This window comes from Protopterus annectens, chromosome 8.part0, assembly GCF_019279795.1.
Source record: "Protopterus annectens isolate FY-2018-M chromosome 8.part0, PAN1.0, whole genome shotgun sequence".
NCBI classification, from domain to species: domain Eukaryota; kingdom Metazoa; phylum Chordata; order Ceratodontiformes; family Protopteridae; genus Protopterus; species Protopterus annectens.
Window position 1 is genome coordinate 1011594039 of NC_056741.1, and position 21466 is coordinate 1011615504.

At 45.8% G+C, this 21466-nt stretch overlaps 1 protein-coding gene across 1 annotated transcript in view; it reads left to right on the forward strand.

The window, feature by feature from the left end:
• The window catches only part of FBL (fibrillarin), a 234594-nt gene extending 215563 nt beyond the window's left edge, over nt 1-19031 (forward strand). The window contains exon 7 of the mRNA XM_044079354.1: nt 18228-19031. Within this exon, the coding sequence (XP_043935289.1) occupies nt 18228-18252 (25 nt within the window). The 3' untranslated portion in view covers nt 18253-19031. The remainder of the gene's footprint in view (nt 1-18227) is intronic.
• Nucleotides 19032-21466: the final 2435 nt, after the last annotated feature.

Consider the following 21466-nt stretch of genomic DNA (forward strand, 5'->3'; position numbering starts at 1 on the left):
AATAATGGCTCCCATTTTGCAGTCATCTGCGAACTTTGTTAGCCAGAGTCCCTTAGTGCTAGCCTGTACTTGAGAAGTAGATGCCAAACAAGACCGGTCCCAGGACTGAACCCTGAGGTACTCCGCTTGTTTGGAGCTGGATTTTGAGTCTGCTATTTTTACAGTGTGGGTTGTCAGTAAGCCAGTTGGCAACCCTTCGAGTGACGTAGGGATTAATGCCCAGCTTAGGAAGTTCATCTGTGATTCCGGAGTGGGGGATGGTGTCGAAGGCCTTGGTGAGGTCCAGATAGGCTGTGTGGACTGCCTTACCCTCTGCCACGGCTCTGGAGACTGATTCGAAGAAGTCAGTCAGGTTGAGGAGACAAGATCGTCCCTTTACGAAACCAAACTGGGTGGGGTCCAATGTTTGACGGTTGCCAATGTCTTTGTTTATAAGTTCCATGATAATGCGTTGCGTTCCATGGCTTTGCAGATCAGGCTCCTCAGACTGATGGGATGATAGTTCCCAGCATCCAAGGTGGATTCCCCCCTTGCGGAGTGGGATAACTGTAGCTGTGCGCCACTCATTGGGCACGAAGCCTGAGGTGAGGCTATGATTAAACGTGACGTTTAGGTGAGGTGCCAGTTCATTTTGTAATTCATGTAATACACAGCCCGGGATGTCATCTGTTCCCATGGATGCTGTATTCTTAGCTTTGGAGAGTGCATTTTTACCTGTATGGCTGTGATTACCAGAATTTGGCAGTCTTTTGGTATTGAGATGGCCCCTTTGGGGGGTGGGGAGTTGGCACTGAATCAATCTACCAGGATATTGGCAATATCCTTGGGGATCAGTATACTTAATGCCATTCTGTTGTAGCTCAGAGCAGATCTGAGCATTGCCATTTAGATTCCTGACATAACTATAGAATGCCTTGTGGTTGTCCTTGGAATCTTTGGCAATTTTATTTTCATAACTAGGTTTGGAGGATTTTGAGGAATCTCCGCATCTTACTGAGGCTGGTAAGGGAGTATTTTGCATCCTGGGATTTTCCTCTTTTCTGCAACATTTTCTTCCTTCTATTGTACAGTTTGTTTATGGCAGGGGACCACCAGATTGGCTTCCTTTTTTGGAGGAGACACGTCTTGGTTCTCTTCTATTCATGCACGAGTGGATGTTCTCGTACAGTGCCTTAGTGTAGGATTCGGCAGTTTCAGTTCCTGTCTGCATGGGTGTCATGACGTTTGTCACTTCTGACATGAGTAGCATGAAGTTGGCTTTGGTGGAGGTTTCCCTACTGGGGGTGGGGTGGAATGTGGACATCAAGGGTGATTAGCTTATGGTCAGACCTGACCAACAAGGGGGTGACCACTGGTGTGGAGCATCGATCTCCCATGTTGGCAATGACCAGGTTTAAGATATTTGAGCCCCTGGTGAGACTATGGATTAGTTGATCCAGGGCGTTGGAATTTATGAATTCCAAGAACCGTTGGCAAAGGTGCTGGTACCAGAGTAGTTTTCCCAATTAATGGCAGGGTAGCTGAAATCATCCAGTATTAGGGTGTTTAGTTGTGTCTTAATATTTTCCAGTATGTTTAGAAAGGTGTGAGAATCTTGGGGGTATGGTGGGGGATCAGTAGCAACCTACAATTTGGATTGTAGTCTTACCTAGTGTTAATTGCACCTGTAGAATTTCAAATGCATTTTGTTGGGCAACTAGCCTGGAGGTGTGAATATCCTTGGTGAATATGGACACTCCTCTGCCTTTAATGCTTGGGTCCTGGTTCGGTGGCAGAAAAGTGTGCATGGCAAGCATCTTTCCTCTTCTGTTCATGCTCATTCTGCCAGGCGGTAGCCTCTTCTGGTGCTTTTTTTCAAGGGTCTGGATACTAGATCCTTTTTGGAAGCTGTTGCTTTCTTCTGTTAACACTTGAACTATAAGTTGGATGTCATTTCCAGGGTAGGATTTGCTAGGGCTATCCTTAATGTGTTTGTGGGGAGCTCATCTTTGCTTTCCTCCTGCCATACTTTCCAGTAGTCTTTGTACTCTCCCAAGAGTAAAAAGTACTGCAACAGTCATAAGGATGTAGTACAGTTGTGTAAGGTATTACCATAACAGTAGATGTCCTTCAAGGATGCATCTGCAGTCCTTACAAATGGGTTGTCCTGTCGTCAGGCAGCCCTTCGGTCGGCCGGATTCCAAAGTCTGGGTCTGGCCTCGGCTGGTGTCGCAATTCACCCGACGTCATAGCTGCAGTTCTTCGGGTATAAAGGCATCAGCCGACGCCATTTTCCTCAGTCTTTCTTGCCGCGTGGCGCCCGAAGCAGAAGCTGTTCGCAAGTGCCGGTCGGTCAGAACCAGAGATTACTACTACCGAATACTTCTACTACTACCGAAGACTTCTAAAGCTAAGTACCCGTTGGGGACTCTTTCTTGCCTCAGCCGATGTCAGAAAAAGTGAATAACTGTTTAAATTGTGGGAAACAAATACCTCATAAAGATTTCCACTCTTACTGCTTACCTTGTTTAGGCCCAGACCACGGCGTAGCAGCTTGTCTAGCCTGTGCTTCTTTCAACCGACGAACGCTTAGGCGTCGGTCTGAATTTGCTGAAGAGTTTTTCGGCCCCGATTTTGCCTATATTATGCCGTCGGATACTCCGACTACGCAAATTTTTAAAAAACGCAAAGAAAAGGACCGACACTCGCGGTCCGCGGTTTCGGCCAAAACCGCGGTTAAGCCAACCGCGAGTGTCTCTGTTTCGGCTGAAACAGAGTCCACGGTTCTTCCTTCGGCCGAAAGCTTGCCACTTACCGAGGCCTCTTCCAGTTTGGCTGAATCTGCTATGGAAATCCCACCTGCTCCTGCAGGTTCTCAGGATTTATCAAATACTATCCCTTTGGATATTTCCACCCCTGCACGTGGAGCTGCTAGGCCTCCTGCATCCATGTCGATTAAGGCCTTTGCCAGGGCTAAAGCAGCAAAAACTACCAAAACTGTGCCTAAGACACCCTCTCACAGGCCCAGTTCTAGTTCTCAAATGCTTAGTCTTGCAGAGGATCTCATTTCTTTGATCCGGGGATCTCAACCACACCAAGACAGGGCCTCTCACCCACCTCCAGAGAAGAGGACTAGAGTAGAGCCCCCTGAGCCAGTCTCTTCAGATGGCTCCTCTGATGAATCAGATAATACTGACCCTCCAGAGGCCCCCTTCTCACCTTATGAGGACTCTGATGCAGAAGAGTCCATTCCTTCTGCCTCCCCGCCTGAGGAATTTTCTTTTGGTGAAACCTTGCATGTTATGAGGGAACAATTTCAATGGCAGGGCCAGGATTTTTCAGACTCTAGGAAAAGGCTTAGAACCTTTTTGCATTTGCCACAGCATAGGCCTTTAGCCATTCCTCCAGTACTTACTGTTGTGGATGATGCTTTTAATGATGCTTGTACTGCTCCTGACTCTCTTCCTCCGGCCCCTGCTAAGCCCGATAGGTACTACAGGGTTCCGGACACTCATTATCATTTGTATAAGGCCCCTTTTGCAGATCCCGAAACTATATCCCAGGGGACCCAAGGCTGTAGCAGCTACCTCTACCAAGAACCCCCTTCCCTCTGAAAGGGAATCCAGGGCCTTAGAGAGATGGGATAAAAAAGTTTACACTTCTGCTACTCTTTCAGCTAGGGCCTTGAACTGTCAATTCCACATGATCCAGTATCAGGAATTTATGTTAGACCAATTAACTAAAAAGCTGTCCTCAGATGAACCATTAGACAAAAAATCTGTTCAGGAAATGGTACATAACATTCAGCAGGTCAGTAATCATTCCTTAAAATGCGGCTATGATGCACTGGAGGCTTCCTTTAGATCAGCCATGACTGGAACAGTGATCAGAAGACATGCATGGTTAAAAGCGCAGGCCTTACCGGACCATGTCAAATCAAAGCTACTAGATGCTCCCATGGACAAGATCAACTTGTTTGGCTCTCCTGCACAACAGGTGCTGAAGAAGATGGAAGAGAAAGCAAAATCTGTCCAGACAGTCAAAGATTTCTTACAGGTCCAACCAAGGTTTAGCAGGAATTGGCCCTCCAAGAATTGGTCCTTTCCAGACACCTCCAGAGCTGAGAGGCAGGAATAGGCGATCAAGAGGCAGAGGTCAATCCAGAGGTGCCTACAGGGGACGTCAGTGGCAGGCTAACAACCAACGAGGTACAGACACAGCCACCACCACTACTACAGGACAATCACAGTGACTTGGCTCTGGCACCGCCTACCAGGGAACAACTAGAAGCACCCTTAGGCGGGAAGCTAGCCTTATTTTCAGTAAACTGGCATTACATCACAGGAGACAAGTGGATTTTGCAGACAATAGACCAAGGTTACAGGTTTCATTTCCATACTCTACCAAGGAAGAGAGGAATTCCAAACCTACCTCCAAATCAAAAGACAGAAGCTCTAAAACAAATAACTCACTAAGGATGAGAGCTGTAGAAAAAGTACCATCTATCGAGCAAGGCCAAGGATTTTACTCCAGGCTCTTCCTGGTACCACGAAAAGAAAACCAATGGAGACCTATTCTCGACCTGTCCGCTTTAAACACATACATCATAGTTCCAAAATTCAAAATGCTGACCTTACAGCAGCTTCTTCCCATGTTGGGCAAGGAGTGTTGGCTGGTAACTCTAGATCTCAAGGAGGCATACCTGCACGTCCCCATACGACCAAATTGCAGAAGATACCTCGGATTTCTTGCAGGATCAGAGCATTATCAATTCTCAGCATTGCCCTTTGGCTTATCTACTGCGCCCAGAGTGTTCACGAAATGCCTGGCATCAGTAATTGCTCATTGCAGGCTTCAGGGAATCCAAATCTACCCTTACCTGGACGACTGCCTGTTACAAGCGGACAACAAAAACAAGCTAGCAGAAGACTTGAAAAGGGTCATTTATCTACTGCAAGCCCTGGGATACACAGTCCATACAAAAAAGTCAAGGCTGATACCATCCCAAAGGATAACCTTTTTGGGTGCAGAGCTGGACACATCAAAACAAATGGCATTCCTAACAGTAGAAAAACAGGAGCAACTCCCTCTCTACTTCTTGGCATTAACAAAGCAGAACCGGCTAACAGCAAGAAAAGTCCTGCAAGCCTTGGGTTTCATGGCATCCTGCATAATTTTGGTCCCACATGCCAGACTACATATGAGAAAGTTACAGTGGTACCTAAGGAATTTATGGTCTCAGCACAAGCACAGCCTAGAAACCCAAATTCCAATAATCCCATGCCTGAAGCAAGAATTCCAATGGGCCCAGGCCTGTCAATCAAACAAAGGACTGCCCTTCCACAGCACTCAACCCAGCCAGACCATCACAACGGACGCCTCAGACCTCGGTTGGGGGGCCCACATGCTGGACAAGTGCATACAAGGCTTATGGACTCAAGACCAGCTGCACCTACACATAAATCAAAAGGAAATGCTGGCAGTAAAACTGGCAATCCAGACATTCAGACCATTTCTTCGACAAGGTCAACTGTTAATAAGGACGGACAACACCACAGTTATGTGGTACATCAACAAACAAGGAGGCACACATTCGTACCCTCTGTCGGATGGCAATGGAACTCTGGAATGTGGCCCTGAGCTACAACATTCAGTTACAAGCAATTTTTGTACCAGGAAAAGAAAACATTCTAGCAGACATACTAAGCAGAACTACCACGGATGCCCACGAATGGATGCTGCATCCGGACATCTTCAAAACCATTACAAAAAAATGGGGGCTACCAGAAATAGACTTATTTGCATCCCCACGCAATCACCAACTGAAGAAATTCTGCACAAGGACGTACCACCCACTTGCTTGGAGAGTGGACTCCCTATCCTTCATTTGGAAAAACCTGACAGCATATGCATTCCCACCACTTCCTTTGATGCACAAGGTGCTATTGAAGATCAAAGAGGACCGTCCAAGGATCATCCTAATAGCTCCAGACTGGCCAAGACAACATTGGTATCCATTACTGAGGAGCATGTCTCGGGAACAAATATGGCCTCTACCCCTAGTTCCCTTGCTGTTGACACAGAACAACTACAACACCCTGCATCCAAACCTGAAAACACTGCAGCTGACTGCCTGGAACATTGCATAAGACCAAATAACCCAAATTTATCCCAAAGGGTCAAAGACATTATCTTGGAGGCTCGCAGACCCTCAACAAGAAAAAAATATTCAGCAAAATGGAAAAGATATCACATTTGGAGTACTGCAAAAGGAGAAAATGTGTCACTGGTAAACATAGCCAACATCCTGGAATACTTGGCAGAGCTATTCCACAACGGCCTGTCCTATTCTTCCATTAAGATTCATGCATCAGCTATTTCAGCAGAATATGACTTGGATCCTCCAGTCTTCTCACATCCTCTACTCAGGCAGTTTCTGAGAGGAATTAAAAATGTAAAACCACCTAGGAAGCCACCTTTGCCAGCATGGGACTTGAACTTTGTGCTAGAAAAGTTAACACTCCCTCCTTTCGAACCAGCAGCAACAGCAGAATTACAATACTTATCATGGAAAACTGCTTTCCTGCTTGCAATCACTTCAGCAAGAAGGGTATCTGAGCTACAGGCATTAATGGCAGTACAGCCCTTCCTGATCTTCCATCAAGATAGTGTCCATGAGAACAAATCCTACGTTTATGCCAAAGGTGGTTTCCAGAGTATCTTTAAATCAGGCTATCCACCTACCTACATTCTTCCCCAACCCACAGAACAGGGGAGAGAGACTGTTGCATACCTTGGATGTACATAGACAATTACGCTACTACCTGGACAGGACCAAGGGCAATAGAAAAACTGACCAGCTACTGGTAGCATATGCGACAGGAATGGAAGGAAAAGCAATTTCAAAACAGACAATCTCCAAGTGGATAGGAAATTGCATTAGGTTTTGTTACTCCTACCATGGGAAGAAAACTCCAGAAAACATCAGGCCTCACTCTACAAGGGCTACAGCCACTACCACAGCTTTTCTTCGAGGAGTGGCTACCAAAGACATTTTAGAGGCTGCTACTTGGAGCTCCGTGCATACATTTGCCAAGCATTATAATCTACCTTTATATTCCAGATCCCGAGCAGGTTTTGCCACTGCTGTTTTGCAAGGGATCTTAACTACACCATAATCTTATTTCTCCTCCTCCCCCAGTTTGGCTATGGTATTCTACCCATTTGTAAGGACTGCAGATGCATCCTTGAAGGACATAGTACAGTTTTGTACCTACCATAAATGTAGATGTCCGATAGGCATGCATCTGCAGTCAGGATTACCCACCCTCCTTCCCCTCTGTGGTACTCCTAGGGTATTTGCCCATCTTGTAGCTAGCTGGGGGAATCTATTATGGTGCATTTGTTTGTATATATGTACATACATGCTTATTTTTGTTTGCTCTCTACTATTTGGAACCATTTGCATTTATCCAAATTTAGCCTTCCTAGAGGGCACCTGGCATCTGGGGCAAGAAACACTGAGGAAAATGGCGTCGGCTGATGCCTTTATACCCGAAGAACTGCAGCTATGACGTCGGGTGAAGTGCGACACCAGCCGAGGCCAGACCCAGACTTTGGAATCCGGCCGACCGAAGGGCTGCCTGACGACAGGACAACCCATATGTAAGGACTGCAGATGCATGCCTATCGGACATCTACATTTATGGTAGGTACAAAACTGTACTATTTCCTACTTCACTGTTGCAGTATTCTGATACTTCCTCCTGCCAACTATTTTCTGTTGCCGTACTTCTGGCTGAGGGGTCCTTTTTCATCCTTCAGAATCCCTCCCTGTGTATGCTGCATGTGTTTTTAATAACTTTTCCATCCGAGTTCAACCTCTGTTGTCAGATTAGATGTACGCCTATTTCCAAGACTTCAGCTTGATGAGCTCTGCCTCCCCTACCCATAACACCCACTTCACTACAACCACCTCAGATGTAGTTTGCCGCCGTTCCAGACAGCACAGCAACTCGGCCAATTTCTCCTTTGTGGACCTGTGCCAACAACTTGGTGCTGGCAGTTAGTGTAGTATAGTGATTTGACTAGTTGTTACAGTAGGCTAGTGTACGTGTTTTCCACTTTTAGGGGCTTGTTTTGGGTTAGGTTAGCTAGGTATTGCTTGTGTTATGGATAAAGGATTCAAAATGTGTTTCATGCAAAATTAAACTTCCCTCCCAGGATGCTCATGACTATTGTGTTTATTGCCTTGGGGGACTACTCAGCTGGAGTACTCTTGTGCTATTTTTGAGGGCTTTGGCTCTCATGCTGTCAGTGAAAGGAGGGCCAAACTCCTGCTTAAGGGTCTTCTGCTTTCAGGGAATCTTAGTTTCCCTCCTCCAGCCAGGTGAACAAATTGGGTCATATGCAGACTGAAGACCCCAAAGCTTCCAAGGGAGACAGTAGGCGGTCCACCATGTCTTCTGTTACTGTTTCTGGCCAGTCAGATCCAAAAGGCCCTCTGATCCCCCAGTGTCCTTTGGCTCCTCTACCTCAGAGTTGGTCTCCTTCTGCTCTAGTTGCTACCAAGGCTTCCTTCCCTACCATTAGTTTACTGAGCCCTTTCCTGGTTGGGGTGTTCCTTTGGGATGAACCTTTTTCATCCCTTTTCTCCTGCTGCTGCACAGGAGTTTTCACCAAAGTCCTGCCAGTCACAACCTCAGAACAGAGCTTCCCTGTCTCAGACCAGTAGGCTTGATCCGTTGCCTGATAGACAATCCTCCAAACCCACCTATGTGGCAGCCTCTGTTAGATCTTCTGGATTGGGAGTTTGAAGACTTTGTAATGGGAGTAATTAATGTGGCACTTCCTACTGGCACAGATGGAGTTGGGCCTTATTCCATTGGCTCTGGGCCATCCCCCCCAAAGGTGTGGCTCCTGTATCTTGGGTTTCTCCCTTGCGCCGTACAGATCTGAGGTCTTCAGAGCCATTTGTCTTCCCTTCATTAGATCAGAGCAGACAGCCTTGCCAGTTTTGACTTTTATCCTCACCTTAGTCTTCTCAGATCAAATGATGTGGGAGTGGACCAAGTGAACATTGGGGCCGACAGGTCGAGGCAGAGGTTTGTGGGTTTGGTTCGACAATCCCAGTGTAGGGGTCATCCCTCCTGCTCAGGGCTTCTACTCTCGATAGTTGGGCCCCAGTCTGAATGTTGACTGGACATGACTGCTGCAGATTCCAGGGTGTCCTTGGGGTCTTCGGACTCCCAAGATTGCTGGGTCTGGTCAACTTGCTTCTGCTTTTGATGCTGCAGATTGGATGCTTACCTGTCCAGATGAGGAATGGTCGGTAGCAGATGGTGCCCCCTTTCCACATGCATGCCTGTGGCAACTTCTCAGCTTACAGTGGGACAGCCTGCCCCAGGTGGCCTCCAAGCTCCCCTCTCAGTAGTGCCCTCAGCCTCTTCCATTTCCTCTCCATGGTCGTTATGGCTGGGGGTGTCTGGTAATAGGTGCTGCAAGAGAAAGCACCTAGATTCTCCTGAGGAGGAGTCCTCACAGAGGGCACTGACCTTGAGGAAGGAGAGGCGTACCCCAAATCCTCCCGCAAAGACTCATCTTTTGGCAGTCTTTGGAGTTTCTTCACGGTAATGGCCACCAGAAAGACATTTCAGAGGAGAGCTCCTTGGTCAGTCCCCCAAATTGAGAGTCTCCAGTGATGGATTGCTTATGGAATTGTGCTTGCTCTGTAGCCACCTTCTCGTTAATGGCACTATGTTTAGCTAATTTGACCAGGCTTCAACGAGACATGTCAGAAGTCTCAGGAGCAGTGAAAACACAGCAGTCTCCAGAAATTCAGACTCTGGAGGCTCAACTGTCCACCCTCCAGTTCATTTGTAATGTGTCCGTACATCCGTTTTCCTACACTGTTGATGGCGCATCCTGAGCGGCTAGCACTGACATTGATGTGCGTTGCCATTTTTGGATGAGATTGTGCCTTTGCAGATTGCTTTTAAGATGTCCTTTAATTCCTCATTTGACATCTCATTTCTTTTTGGGCCAAAAGCTAGACACCTTGACCAAGAGTGAGCAAGACTGGAAGACCCTCTCTACCATTGGAGTTCATTTTGCTACTCCTCAGTTGACCTTTTTCTTTGAACCAGAAGTGAGGGCTTCTTTTAGGAAATTACAGCAATCCTTTCAAGAGGCTCCTTCTTAGGGTTCCCCCTGTGGAAGGGAGAGCAACCACAATGGAAACCATCCTTGCAGCATGGGCAGTCCACAGAATCAAGGCTTCTGTAGAGGGTTTTTCAGGAGGCCTTTTCAGGAGGCCTTTTCAGCAGCCTTGAAGGATTGTCCAACTATTCTGCTCTGGAGGTAGTCTGGGAACAATTGGCTGTACAGCCCAGAGTTTGGGAGGCCATCGCCACAGTCACATGGGGCATTAAGAGTTGTATCCAGAGACTATTGGATTCTATTTTTACAAGTTCCCTGTATAACTAAAAAAATATTTCCAGCCATTCCACCCCATCACAGAAGAGTGGCAGCCATCAAAATCCAGTAGCTACTAGTAAGTTAAGTCATTCAAAAGGTCTCACCAGACCAATGAGGATCTGGGATCTACTCAAGGTTCCTTTTGTTTCCAAAGAACAGGGACTTCTGGCATATTCTGGATATAAGCAAGTTGAATTGGTTTATAAAGCATATCAGGTTCCAGATCCTGGAGCAGTCAATTCTACCGTTTTTGAGGAAGAACTGCATGTGCTCAATCTGTCTCAATGGCATCTACCATTGTATAAAGATTGCGAGGCAGTTTAGGAGATTTCTGCACTTTAGTCTGAGTGCCAGTCATTACCAGCTCAGAGCAGTAGTAACAGCCTGGTTTAGATTGCAGAGGTTCCAGGTCTTTCCCTACCAGGATGATTGGCTTTAACCACCTCCAAGAGAGCATTGCTAATCAAGGCCAGGAATACCTTATTCAAACTGTGCAGTTCCTTAGGGATCACAGTCAGCTGCCAAAAGTCCAGTTTCGCAAATTGCCAAACTTCCATGCTCCTGATATTGAAACTTTAGGATCTGGCAGGGTCTTTGATTATTTGCATAAGACCTCCACTGTATCTTATTCTCATGCTGTTGGGTCACATGTTGGCTGCCATTTGTCTGGTTCCCTTGGACAAGTATCAAATAAGGGCATTACAGTGGACTTTGGTGGTTCAGTGGTTGTATTTAACATATTTGATGGATTTTTCCAGTCTTTCTGACCCGGCTTTGTGTTGAGATCACATCAGTTGATGGTTGAAGTCTCCCTTGGTGTCCATCAGGAGTCTTTCTGTTCCCTTTCCTGAAGCTGCAGTCACGACGGAGACCTCTTCTGAGGTGGGGGGGGCATTTTGAAGAGAGGGCTATCCAGGGGACCTGGTCTGCAGCCAAGGCCAATCTGCACATCAACATCTTGGAGAGAAGAGCAGTCCTCCTCACATTGCAGGTTTTTCAGGACATTCTCCCCAAGGATGTAATTTCTGTCCAGACGGACAATGTTGGTTGCATGGTATTTGAATAAACTGGGGAATCCAGTCCTGGCCCCTTTATCTGGAGACCAGGAAGGTCTGGTAATGTGCTATTTCAACTCTACAGTTTCTGATTGCAAAGCATTTCCTGGGGAAATCCATCATCTTAGAGGACAGTTTTGAGTTGCAACATTCTCCTTCCTCACCAGTGGTCCCTGTATCTGTGGGTTGCTGCTCAGACTTTTCAGCGCTGGGGAACTCAGTGTTGCAGTCCTTTTGCTTCTCTGTCCATCACCAAGTGCAGCAGCTACTATGCCTTGGTTCCTCCTCAAGGGCAGTCATCCAGATGTATTCTCCTGTATACTTGACCACTGGATCTAGTGTATGCTTGGCCTCGCCAGGTTTGGTTCCCCCTTCCTTTGGTCTACCCTGAGGTACCCTCCTTGGGTCCTGGATCCCATTCCAGATCTCCTTTCTCATCTGGTGGACTTTGATCTGGCCAGCCTTCAAACTCACAAGTTAACCACCTGGTTTCTCCAATTCCCTTAAATGGGTCATCATCACACTTTTGTGCCCCACTTCAAATTGGATATCCAGTTGAGTTCTAGAGCTTCATGTGGTTTCACTGTATTGGCCAGTACCCTTCCATGAGACTGCCCTAGGGTGATGTGACTGGGGACTGTGTCCTACAGGTTGAACCCAGATGGAAAAGGCAACTTCAGGTACAGAAATTATGTATTCACTGTAACAGTAGGACCCGTGTTGTCTATTTCTGTCCGGTTCAAGCTCCCCTTCATCTCCACCTGAGCCTGCCTTTTTGGTTTTTCTGTTATCCCAGAGATGGCTGACCGGGAGACTGCTTTTCCTCTTTCTTTGGGTCCTTGGCTTTGTCTTTTCTCCGAGAACTAGTTCTGAAAGTGTTGGAGAGGGCAAGCTAGATCTGAGGTAGCTGTAGTGAAGCAGTGGGTTATGGGTAGAGGAGGCGGAGCTAATTAAGCTGAAGTTTTGGACGTTTGAGCATCTGATCAGAGTCTTGCCAAATAGCCCACAGGATGAGCCAGATAGAAACTGGATCAGTTGCTATGGTGAGTACATAATTTTTTTCTGGGGTTGCTTTGCTGTCCTGGACCACTTCAGCTCTGAGGATTAGGCATCTCTATATCACATGCATACCTTACACCTTGCATGTAAGACATCCATCTGACTTCAAACACCTGGAAGGTATAAAGGCTTTGGTACGCTGGCCAGGTGCTGTCCTTAACAGGATAACTTTGAGTAAAGAATGCTGCAGCAGTAAGAAGTAGTGTATCTTTCTTTAATGGTAAGATCTTGCACAGCCATACTTTTCTAATGGTACAAAGGGAGGGAGGCTGTTCATTTTGCTGAAAACACCTCTTGTCTGAAGGATTATATATTTTTAAATGCAAAATTACTGGTTTGGCAGAAACTTTCTCTTGTGTTAATGCTGCTATTGCTGCTCAAAATGTAGGGCTCTGCTGAGGCGGTAAAACTATCACCTTGGTAGCATTACTTCTGAAAAAATTGATATCCCTCTATTCCAGTGTTGCAGTATTCTACATATGGGTTTAGTCCTCTCGTCTTTTGTATATTGGCCGGACATGCACAAGTTTTCAGTCCCTCTGAGGTGCATGGGACATCTGACGTGGCTGAGGATAATGTGGGCCATAAAAGTGACATCTGCACGCACCAGCCCTCAGAACTTCTCAGCTGCCAGTCGTACGCCAGGTGTTCCTGCTATCGCTGACGTCTGATTAAAAGAAAAAATACAGTACCATGTTGGGGAACCTTTCAGTCCTTCCTTTTTGTAAGTGCGGCCAGTAGATTCCCCACAAGGATGTCCATTATCAGTGCCTTTTCTGCTTGGGATGGTCGCACGACTACAAGGCCTGCTCCATTTGTCAGGCGTTTGTACCAAGACCCTGCATAGCCGCCTGCATGCTCTAAGCCTCTACTTGGAAAATCAACTCCTTAAGCAGATTACATTAGGGATGGAGGGCTCCTCTGACAATTCCTTTAGAACTGCCAAAAAGGAAGGTCAAGACCTTGCAGCGTACCTCTGGGCCTCTGCCGTCTGATCCTCAGCCTGTGGCCGATGGCCTGGTAGAAGGATCCAGATCTGCCGCAGTGGATATAGTGGGTACCTCCATGGATGCCCCACAATCCCTCAGTGAGAACATGTCCACTGAGGCTTTAACAATGTCTGTCTCCGCCAGCGGTGAGGGGCAGCGTTTTCAGAAAGCTTGTCTGATTCCTCCAATCCTTTGCTGTCTCCAGACTCTAGGCCTCTTCAGACGCCTGCTGGGATCATTAAAAAGAAAGCACATCTCTCCCTCTTCTGAAAGCATGGCTGATTGGCAGGCTTTCAGCCAAAGCCTGTTTAATGCTTTCATGGCCTTGCTTCCTACCTCTACTGTGAGTGCTAACATATCTCCACCACTACTGAGCCCTAGGCCTCAAACCTCAGACCCTACTACGAGAGAAGAGGAAGACCTTTCTGATTTCTCCTCTGAGGAATCTTATCTTACACTTCCCAGAATTCTTCCCCCTTGGAGTATGGCTCCCCAGAGGAAGAATCAGTCTATCCCGACTCCCCAGCCAAGGACTTGACCTTTGGGATAAACTCCTTTCCAAGGTGAAAGACAATTTCAAGTGGGAATCCTCTGAAATGACTGAAGTCCAAAAAAGATACTATGACCTCATTCAGATGGATTCCCCAAGCCCATCTGCTGTCCCACCTATCCTTCCTGCATTTCTGGATGTCTTTTCCTCAGCAATACTTAATCCAGATTCCCAACCACCTGCTCCACGCAGATCTGTCACTTTAAGGTGCCTGACACTGCTAACCATCTGCTTAAGTGCCCACCTGCTGACCTAGCCATAGTTTCTATCTCAACTCTTGCCTGATGACTTTAGGGCAAACCTTATTGATGCACTCCTGGACAGTACAGCATTATTTGGCACTAAAGTAGCAGACATTTGCAAGTCACTGCAGCAAAACGGTAACATGCAGGACCTTAAACACTTGCTGGTCTCCCATACCAAAGTTTCAAAGAAACTGTCTGGCTAAAACCCAATTTATAAGGAAGCACTCTCTTCCTGCTTACTTCTTCAAGGCCTAGTAAGCCTACAAGGAAACAAGCCCCCTCCAGCTAGGACATCTCCCTCCTCTAGCCAGAGACAGCCGTTTCAAGACAGGGCAGGTGGCATCTGACTACCTACCATCCTTGCCGCCTCCTCCTCCCTTACCTTTCTCAGCCTTCCTGAGTCACTGCCTCCCTGTGTGGACCCACATCACTTCAGACATTTGGGCCCTGTCAATCCTCCAGAACGGTTATTTCATGTCTTGGTTGTCCCCTCCAAAATGAAAGGGCACTCTACAGTCACCTACACAACAGTTGCACCTTATGCAACTGGTGTTACAAACTCTGCTGGCTCAGGGCACCGTCGAATCTGTCCCCACAGTTGCAAAAGGAAGAGGCTTCTACTCCAGGATCTTCCTGGTCCCCAGGAAAGATGGACCCTGGAGACCTCTTCTAGACATCTCCCATCTCAGACTATTCCTAAAGGTCTCTACCAGCCCTCTTTCCTCTCCTACTTCCACAAGGGTTCATGGCCACATTAGATAGATATAGAGAATGCTTATCTCCATGAAACCAACTTTCAGGAAATACCTGAGGTTCTTGGTGGGCTCTTCTCACTTTCAGTACTCTGCCTTGTCATTTGGGCTTTCCACTGCACCCAGAGTTTTCACAAAATGCTTGGCCCCAGTGATTGCTTATTGCAGGACAAAGGGAATACAGATATTCCCTTACCTGGATGACCTGTTGATCAGGCAGGAAGCAAGGAGACCCTCAAGCGCCATATCCACATTGTAGTGTCTCTTCTACAGTCCCTGGGATTTCAGTTAAACCTCCCAAAAGCACATCTCCAGCCAACCCAAGACATTGTTTTCCTCAGCTGCAGAATATACTCAGACCTCATGGAAGCATACCTTCCACCCCCAAAAGGTGGAAACTTTGAGAAAACATCTACTTCTGGTCCTTTACTCCATAGAGTTGACAGCAAGGCATTTCCTTCGACTGTTGGGCTACATGGCAGTCACCATCCTCATACTACCTTTAGCAAGACTGCATTATGAGAAAGTTAGTGGTATCTTCAGTCAGGGCACAACAGTCCCATCATCTGGACCACAGTGTCCCCCTTCTCCTTTGTGTGAAAAAGGAAATATAGTGGTGGTTGACACAAGTGAACCACAGTCCAGGTCTTACCCTCCAACCACCTCTATCCACAAAGGTCATGCATATACAGATGCCTTAGACTTGGGCTGGGGAGCAACTCTGGGCCATCAAAGGGTGCAGGGCTTGTGGCCAAAGCCTCACAAACAAGAACACATTGGTGTTCTAGAAATTAGGGCAATTCTTCTGCCTCTTTGGGCCTTTCTACATTTCCTCCAACAAGGTCTATTGAAGATTGACACAGACAACACCACTGTGCTGTGGTATATCAACAAACAGGGAGGGACCATCTTACCTACTGTGCAGACTAGTCCTTCTGGTATGGGAACTAGCCACCTCACAGGGAATTACCCTGCAGATCTACATTCTCTCTCTCCGCAACTCCCAGGCAGATTGTCTGAGCAGAACCATCACAAACCACCACAAATGGATGCTTCACAGAGATGTTATCTTAGATCTGGTCTACAGTTGGGGAACACCTCAAATAAACCCGTTTGCCTCCTCCGTCAACAGGCAGCTTCCTGGCTTTTGCACCAGGATACCAGACCCGCAGGCACTGGTAACAGATGCCTTCTCAATCTCCGGGAAGGGGAAATATTTATATGCATTCCCCCTTCCTGCTCATTCAGAAGGTCCTGCTGAAAATCTAGCAGGACACCAAAAAGCTTGGTGAATCCTACTGGCCCAGAAAGCAGTGGTTCCCTCTACTTAACAATTGTCCAAGGGCAATCACCACAAGTTACCCCCCAGAGTGGACCTTTTCACACAACACAAGGCATCCCAGATTCACCCACAGTGGCAGATTCTGCACCTCAGCCTGTGGTTGATAGGATTTTGATCCCCTTCAGACACATTTTACAAGGGCATGCTCAATGATCATCAGGAGGCCAGGAAACCAAATACAAGAAAATCATGCCTTTCAAATTGGAAAAGATTCACTTTATGGTGTCAAAAGACAGCTGGACCCGCTTTCTTGTGAACCCTCTCTAGTCCTGTCTTACCTGTGTGAGCTACTGCAGACTGGCTTGGCTTATTCTTCCTTCAAAGCTTTTGTCTGCAATTGCAGCATGCCTTCCTCTGGATCCCCCGCTAGCATCCAGACTTCCTTCTAAGCTCTTCCTTAAATACTTCACCTCAGACCTCCCAGGAAGCGGTGGTCTCCTGCTTGGGATCTTTACTGTGTTCTTGAAAAACTTATGCTCCCTCCCTTTGAGCCAGCAGACAAAACTTATCTAAACCTTGCACATGGAAAACTGTACTGCCACTGGCCTTGACCTCAGCCAGAAGGGTATCAGAGCTACAAGCCCTTATGGCTATTCCTCTTTTTCTAGTCTTCCACAAGGACAGGGTTATTCTTGGAACTTATCCCTCCTTCATGCCCAGGATGGTGAATGACCTGTCCCTTAACCAGGCCATACACCTACTCCCTTCTTCCCCAACCCACAGGGGGGACAGTGAGCGTACTTAATTTCCTGGATGTGCACTGACAACTGAAGTTTTGCATGCATAAAACCAAGCCCATCAGACAGGCTGACCAGCTTTCGTATCCTTCTACCGTAGAGCCCTGGGGAAGGCAGTATCCAAACAGACCATATCTGCCTGGATCTCCAAGGTCATCACCTTCTGATACTAACTCCTATGGTAAATCTCTGCAAGGTGTGGTTAAAGCACACTCCACCAGAGCTATGGCCTCTTCAGGAGCTGTCTTTAAGGGCCTGGATACCTCTACTATTCTAGAGGCAGCTACTTTGTCTTCAATTCACACCTTCACCAAACACAACAAATTAGACCACATTTCTAGATTCAGGGCAGGGTTTGCCAGGACTATCCTTCACAGATTCCTGGAATCTGCCTCTAGACCACCTCCCCCAGTCAGTGAGCTTTGGCACTTGCCCATATGTAGAATACTGCAACATTGGAATAGAAGAACATAGAAAAGTTGTGTAAAATCTTACCATAACTGTAGATGTCCTCTTCCATGTTGCATTCCTTCCCCTCCTGTTAGGTTGCATTTCCCTTTCTGGGTGGAACGGTATTGGCATTACCCTTAGACTGGCTCCAACTGGGGCTTTCAGTTCTGAGGGCTGGTGCGTCCAGATGTCACTTTTATGGCCCATGTTACCCTCAGCCACAGCAGGCATCACACACACCTCAGAGGGACTGAAACTTTTGTGTACTGGCTGGGTGTATGCAAGACGAGGAGTAAAACCATATGTAGAATACTGCAACATGGAAGAGGAAAACATCCATGGTTATGGTAAGAGTTTTGCACAACTTTTCTTTTATTGGCATTTCTGTTGGCATAATGTGATTCTCGTGACCAAAACAGGCAGTCTGAATACAGTTATTTTATGAATATGTTAAGATGAAATGTACATGTGGTATCACCTTGTTCCAGTAGTACAGGTTCTCCTGACCATTACAAATTCGAGCTCAGTTTGCTAGCAGGTTTTGTTTCTGCTAAATGTTTCTTACTAACTTCACTTATCTTTCCTGTTGCTAGGCCACCACCCAAGCAGAAGAAATAGTGGAAGAGGTACAAATTGTGTGATGGCAGCTATGCAGATTTTCGAGAATGTTGTTCAGAAGGCTGCATATTGGCTCCATGGGGAAGGACAGTTCCAAAGGACATTTCCAATCTACATGCAGTGTTGCTGTTCAGTGAACTGCTTTTTCTTTTATTTTAATCTTCTTTCTAGAAGAGTTGAGCTTTTTGTATTATAGCATTTTATAAAGAGAAATTTAACTGAAAGTTGTTTGCTATATACCCAAGACATTTATAAGACCCATGTGTATAGGACTGTGGAAGAAGCTAACTGGAATTTGGCGGTGGACTGGCAAGTCAGTGTCTACTTCAATGGCAGAACAAGCATTCTATTCTAAGATTTGAAGTTTTCATTTATGCTCCTATATAGTCTTGTGGCCAGGTACAGTGTTTTGTGTAATGCACAGTAGCACATGCCTGGACAGACTTGTGCCAAACAGGGTGAAGTTCTATTGTGGATCTATCACAAATCTTCATGTTTCTCTCTTGATTATTCTGTATACTAGGCCTCAGACGAGACTGACTGCATATCTGTAGGATATTCTATTGTCTAGCTTTTAAGTTAGAGGAAATTAATTTAGTTAGTCATCACAGCAATTGTATAGGGCATTGTAAAAATCACCCATCAAATGTGTGCAGCTTCCACAAACAGGACCTGAAACTTTTGATCATCCACAAGTTCCATAATTTGTAGACCTCTATGAGGCTCATCAGCATGTCTTCAGTGGAGCTTAACTGAATCATTAAAAACACGGGTCTGTACTTGTGAGTTGCAAGTGTTTCAATGTGGAAGATTTCTGTTCTGTTTGCTGTTTTATTTTCAGCTCTGGAGTCATCCCATTAATGAGTTTATTGATGAAGGCCAAGCCACAGTGTAACTAACTTGTTCTGAACTTGCAGAGACATGCATTTTCCTGTCAGCCGATAAAATAACATTTCTTTCTCACCTCATGAGTGCCATATTTCATCAGTCCCCTCAGACTGGAAGACCTCTTGAAGTCTTGACTGTTAATTATCTTCACTGTTCAGTATTTTCCTTTTGCACACTATTTGTTGAGTTGTAAGAAGCTTATGACCATATTGTAATTTTTTGGTCACAAAGCTGAAGATTTAAAAGTTTTCACACTTCTGATATTAGGACTGCATCAAGAAAGGTTGTGCTTCTGTTTGTGAGAGGTGAGTCACAGTGTAATATTTGCCTTTGAGATATGATCATGCAGGAGAAAACAATGTGTAGTCTTAAACCTGATTTCAGGAGTATAGTAGGTAAGATCTTGGTTACCTAGTTGGTACTGTGTGTGCCTTTTTTGTCCAACCTCAGAACGCACAAAGATTGTCACCTGCAAGTGTAATGCACTGTCTTGCATACGAAGGGGCTCCTAAATCATATTAAAGTGCAAGCATAGTTGCTTTAGGGTTATACTTTTTATCTGCCTAACGTGTTTACCCAGTGCCCTTCCAAGGGCTAACATCTGTATTCAGTCTCCTGAGCTTTCTCATGTATGAAGGCCAGTTTGCTTTGACCTTAACTCATTCACTCCAATGGAGTTCAGAAAGTTTGCACAGTAACTTCCAATGAGCAGAGCCTACTTTTGACAGAATCAAAGTATGTCCTCACATTCAAACAAATGTTCATATTTCAACCATAGTGATTATGAAAGCAGTATAAATGGCAAACGTCAGCACAAACTGTTTTTATATTGGGAGTATTTAGGTTCTAGGTCGTATTTTATAACTCGCAGTAAACACAAACTGTTACATTTGTAATATTTTGTAAATGACTTACAATATCAGCAACCACATACTGTCAGCAGCATTTTATTCAGCTAGTTGAAAGCTTTCATATGAAGCTAAAAGGAGTTTGTGTTACTTGGTTGCTGAGATTTAGAAAAATGTGAAAATTATGTCTATATAAATATAAAAACAGTTAATATCTATTTACCTGCACTAGACAGATCAAATATTAATGCAGTTGTGTTTGCTGTTGTGTAAGCTTGAAGATGAAATCTTTTAAAACCTTGTACATATCATGGTTTTGGAATTATTGATTCAAATATGAGCAAGCAGTGTTTGACGCCTAGAGGTGTTAGTAGGAGTTTATTGCAGATGCACCTGGAGGCATCACTGATGAAATGAGTTAAGATTGTGCTGGATCTTAGAGCTCCATGAGGTAAAGGAATAAAGATCTGACTGCAACACAGATGACCCAAATTGGATTAGCAGATCAGGCACCCACAGGAGGTAGTGGGGGTTATATGAGTAAGCAGACAGTCTGCTTGCCCTTCCTTTGGGATACAGGAAGCAGCTTTGGCTTGCCAGTTGGGTGACACCTTGTGAGAGCAGTAAGTGTTATGTACCTGGAATATATGTGCCAGGGGAACACATGCTGCCATTGTGCAGACACAAGCAGAAGGGAGTCTGATCTCCGCTTCTGAGTAGTGCATGGGCATTGTCTTAGAAGGAAGCATACAGTGGAATTTGTCATATTGCCAAAGAGGAAGGGAGGAGGTGCTCCACACAGGGCGAAGGTAGACTGGCCCCCACAGGATTCAGTAGGCTGGTTCACATGCTGTCTACCTATCTCTTGCTGCTGGAGGAGCAAATGGGCTCTAGGACTTCTCTAGCAAGAAAGGATGGTACACAGAGCTGTCACCTAGCCCAGGAATGTCCATCTCCTGCCTCACAGAGCAAATGAGACTGTTTGGCTGCTGGTAGAGGAGCCACTGAATAATGTCCTGCTTAAAAGCAAAAAAAAAAAAAAAAGTTTTTTTTAGATAATAGACCCTTACCGTTTTCAGCTTAGTAGCTAGTGTCTGGAAGGGCTGAAATTTCCATGTCTTCCTCTGATCCAGATTGTTACCATTCAGTGCTGGAGCTAGTTCATTGTCATCCCCCCGATAGTAGAGTGTTCATTGCAGTAGAACATTTTATGGTGGACTAGAGTGTCGGCCTTGAAAGAAGTTATTAGTATTTATTTAAATTTGTTTACCAGGAAATTCCAACTGGACGCAGGTCCTTTTTCAGCAGATGCTTGGGGAGAAAAGCTCCTCATCATGTACATGATAAATAGAGATACAAAGTTGCAGCAATAGTAAATAACATCACGGGTTGTTGGCTTTAATACAATAACAAGATATTGATTATCAACATTATATACAGTAAATGTTGCAAGTTGAGAGTTTTTTGTCACTTATAAT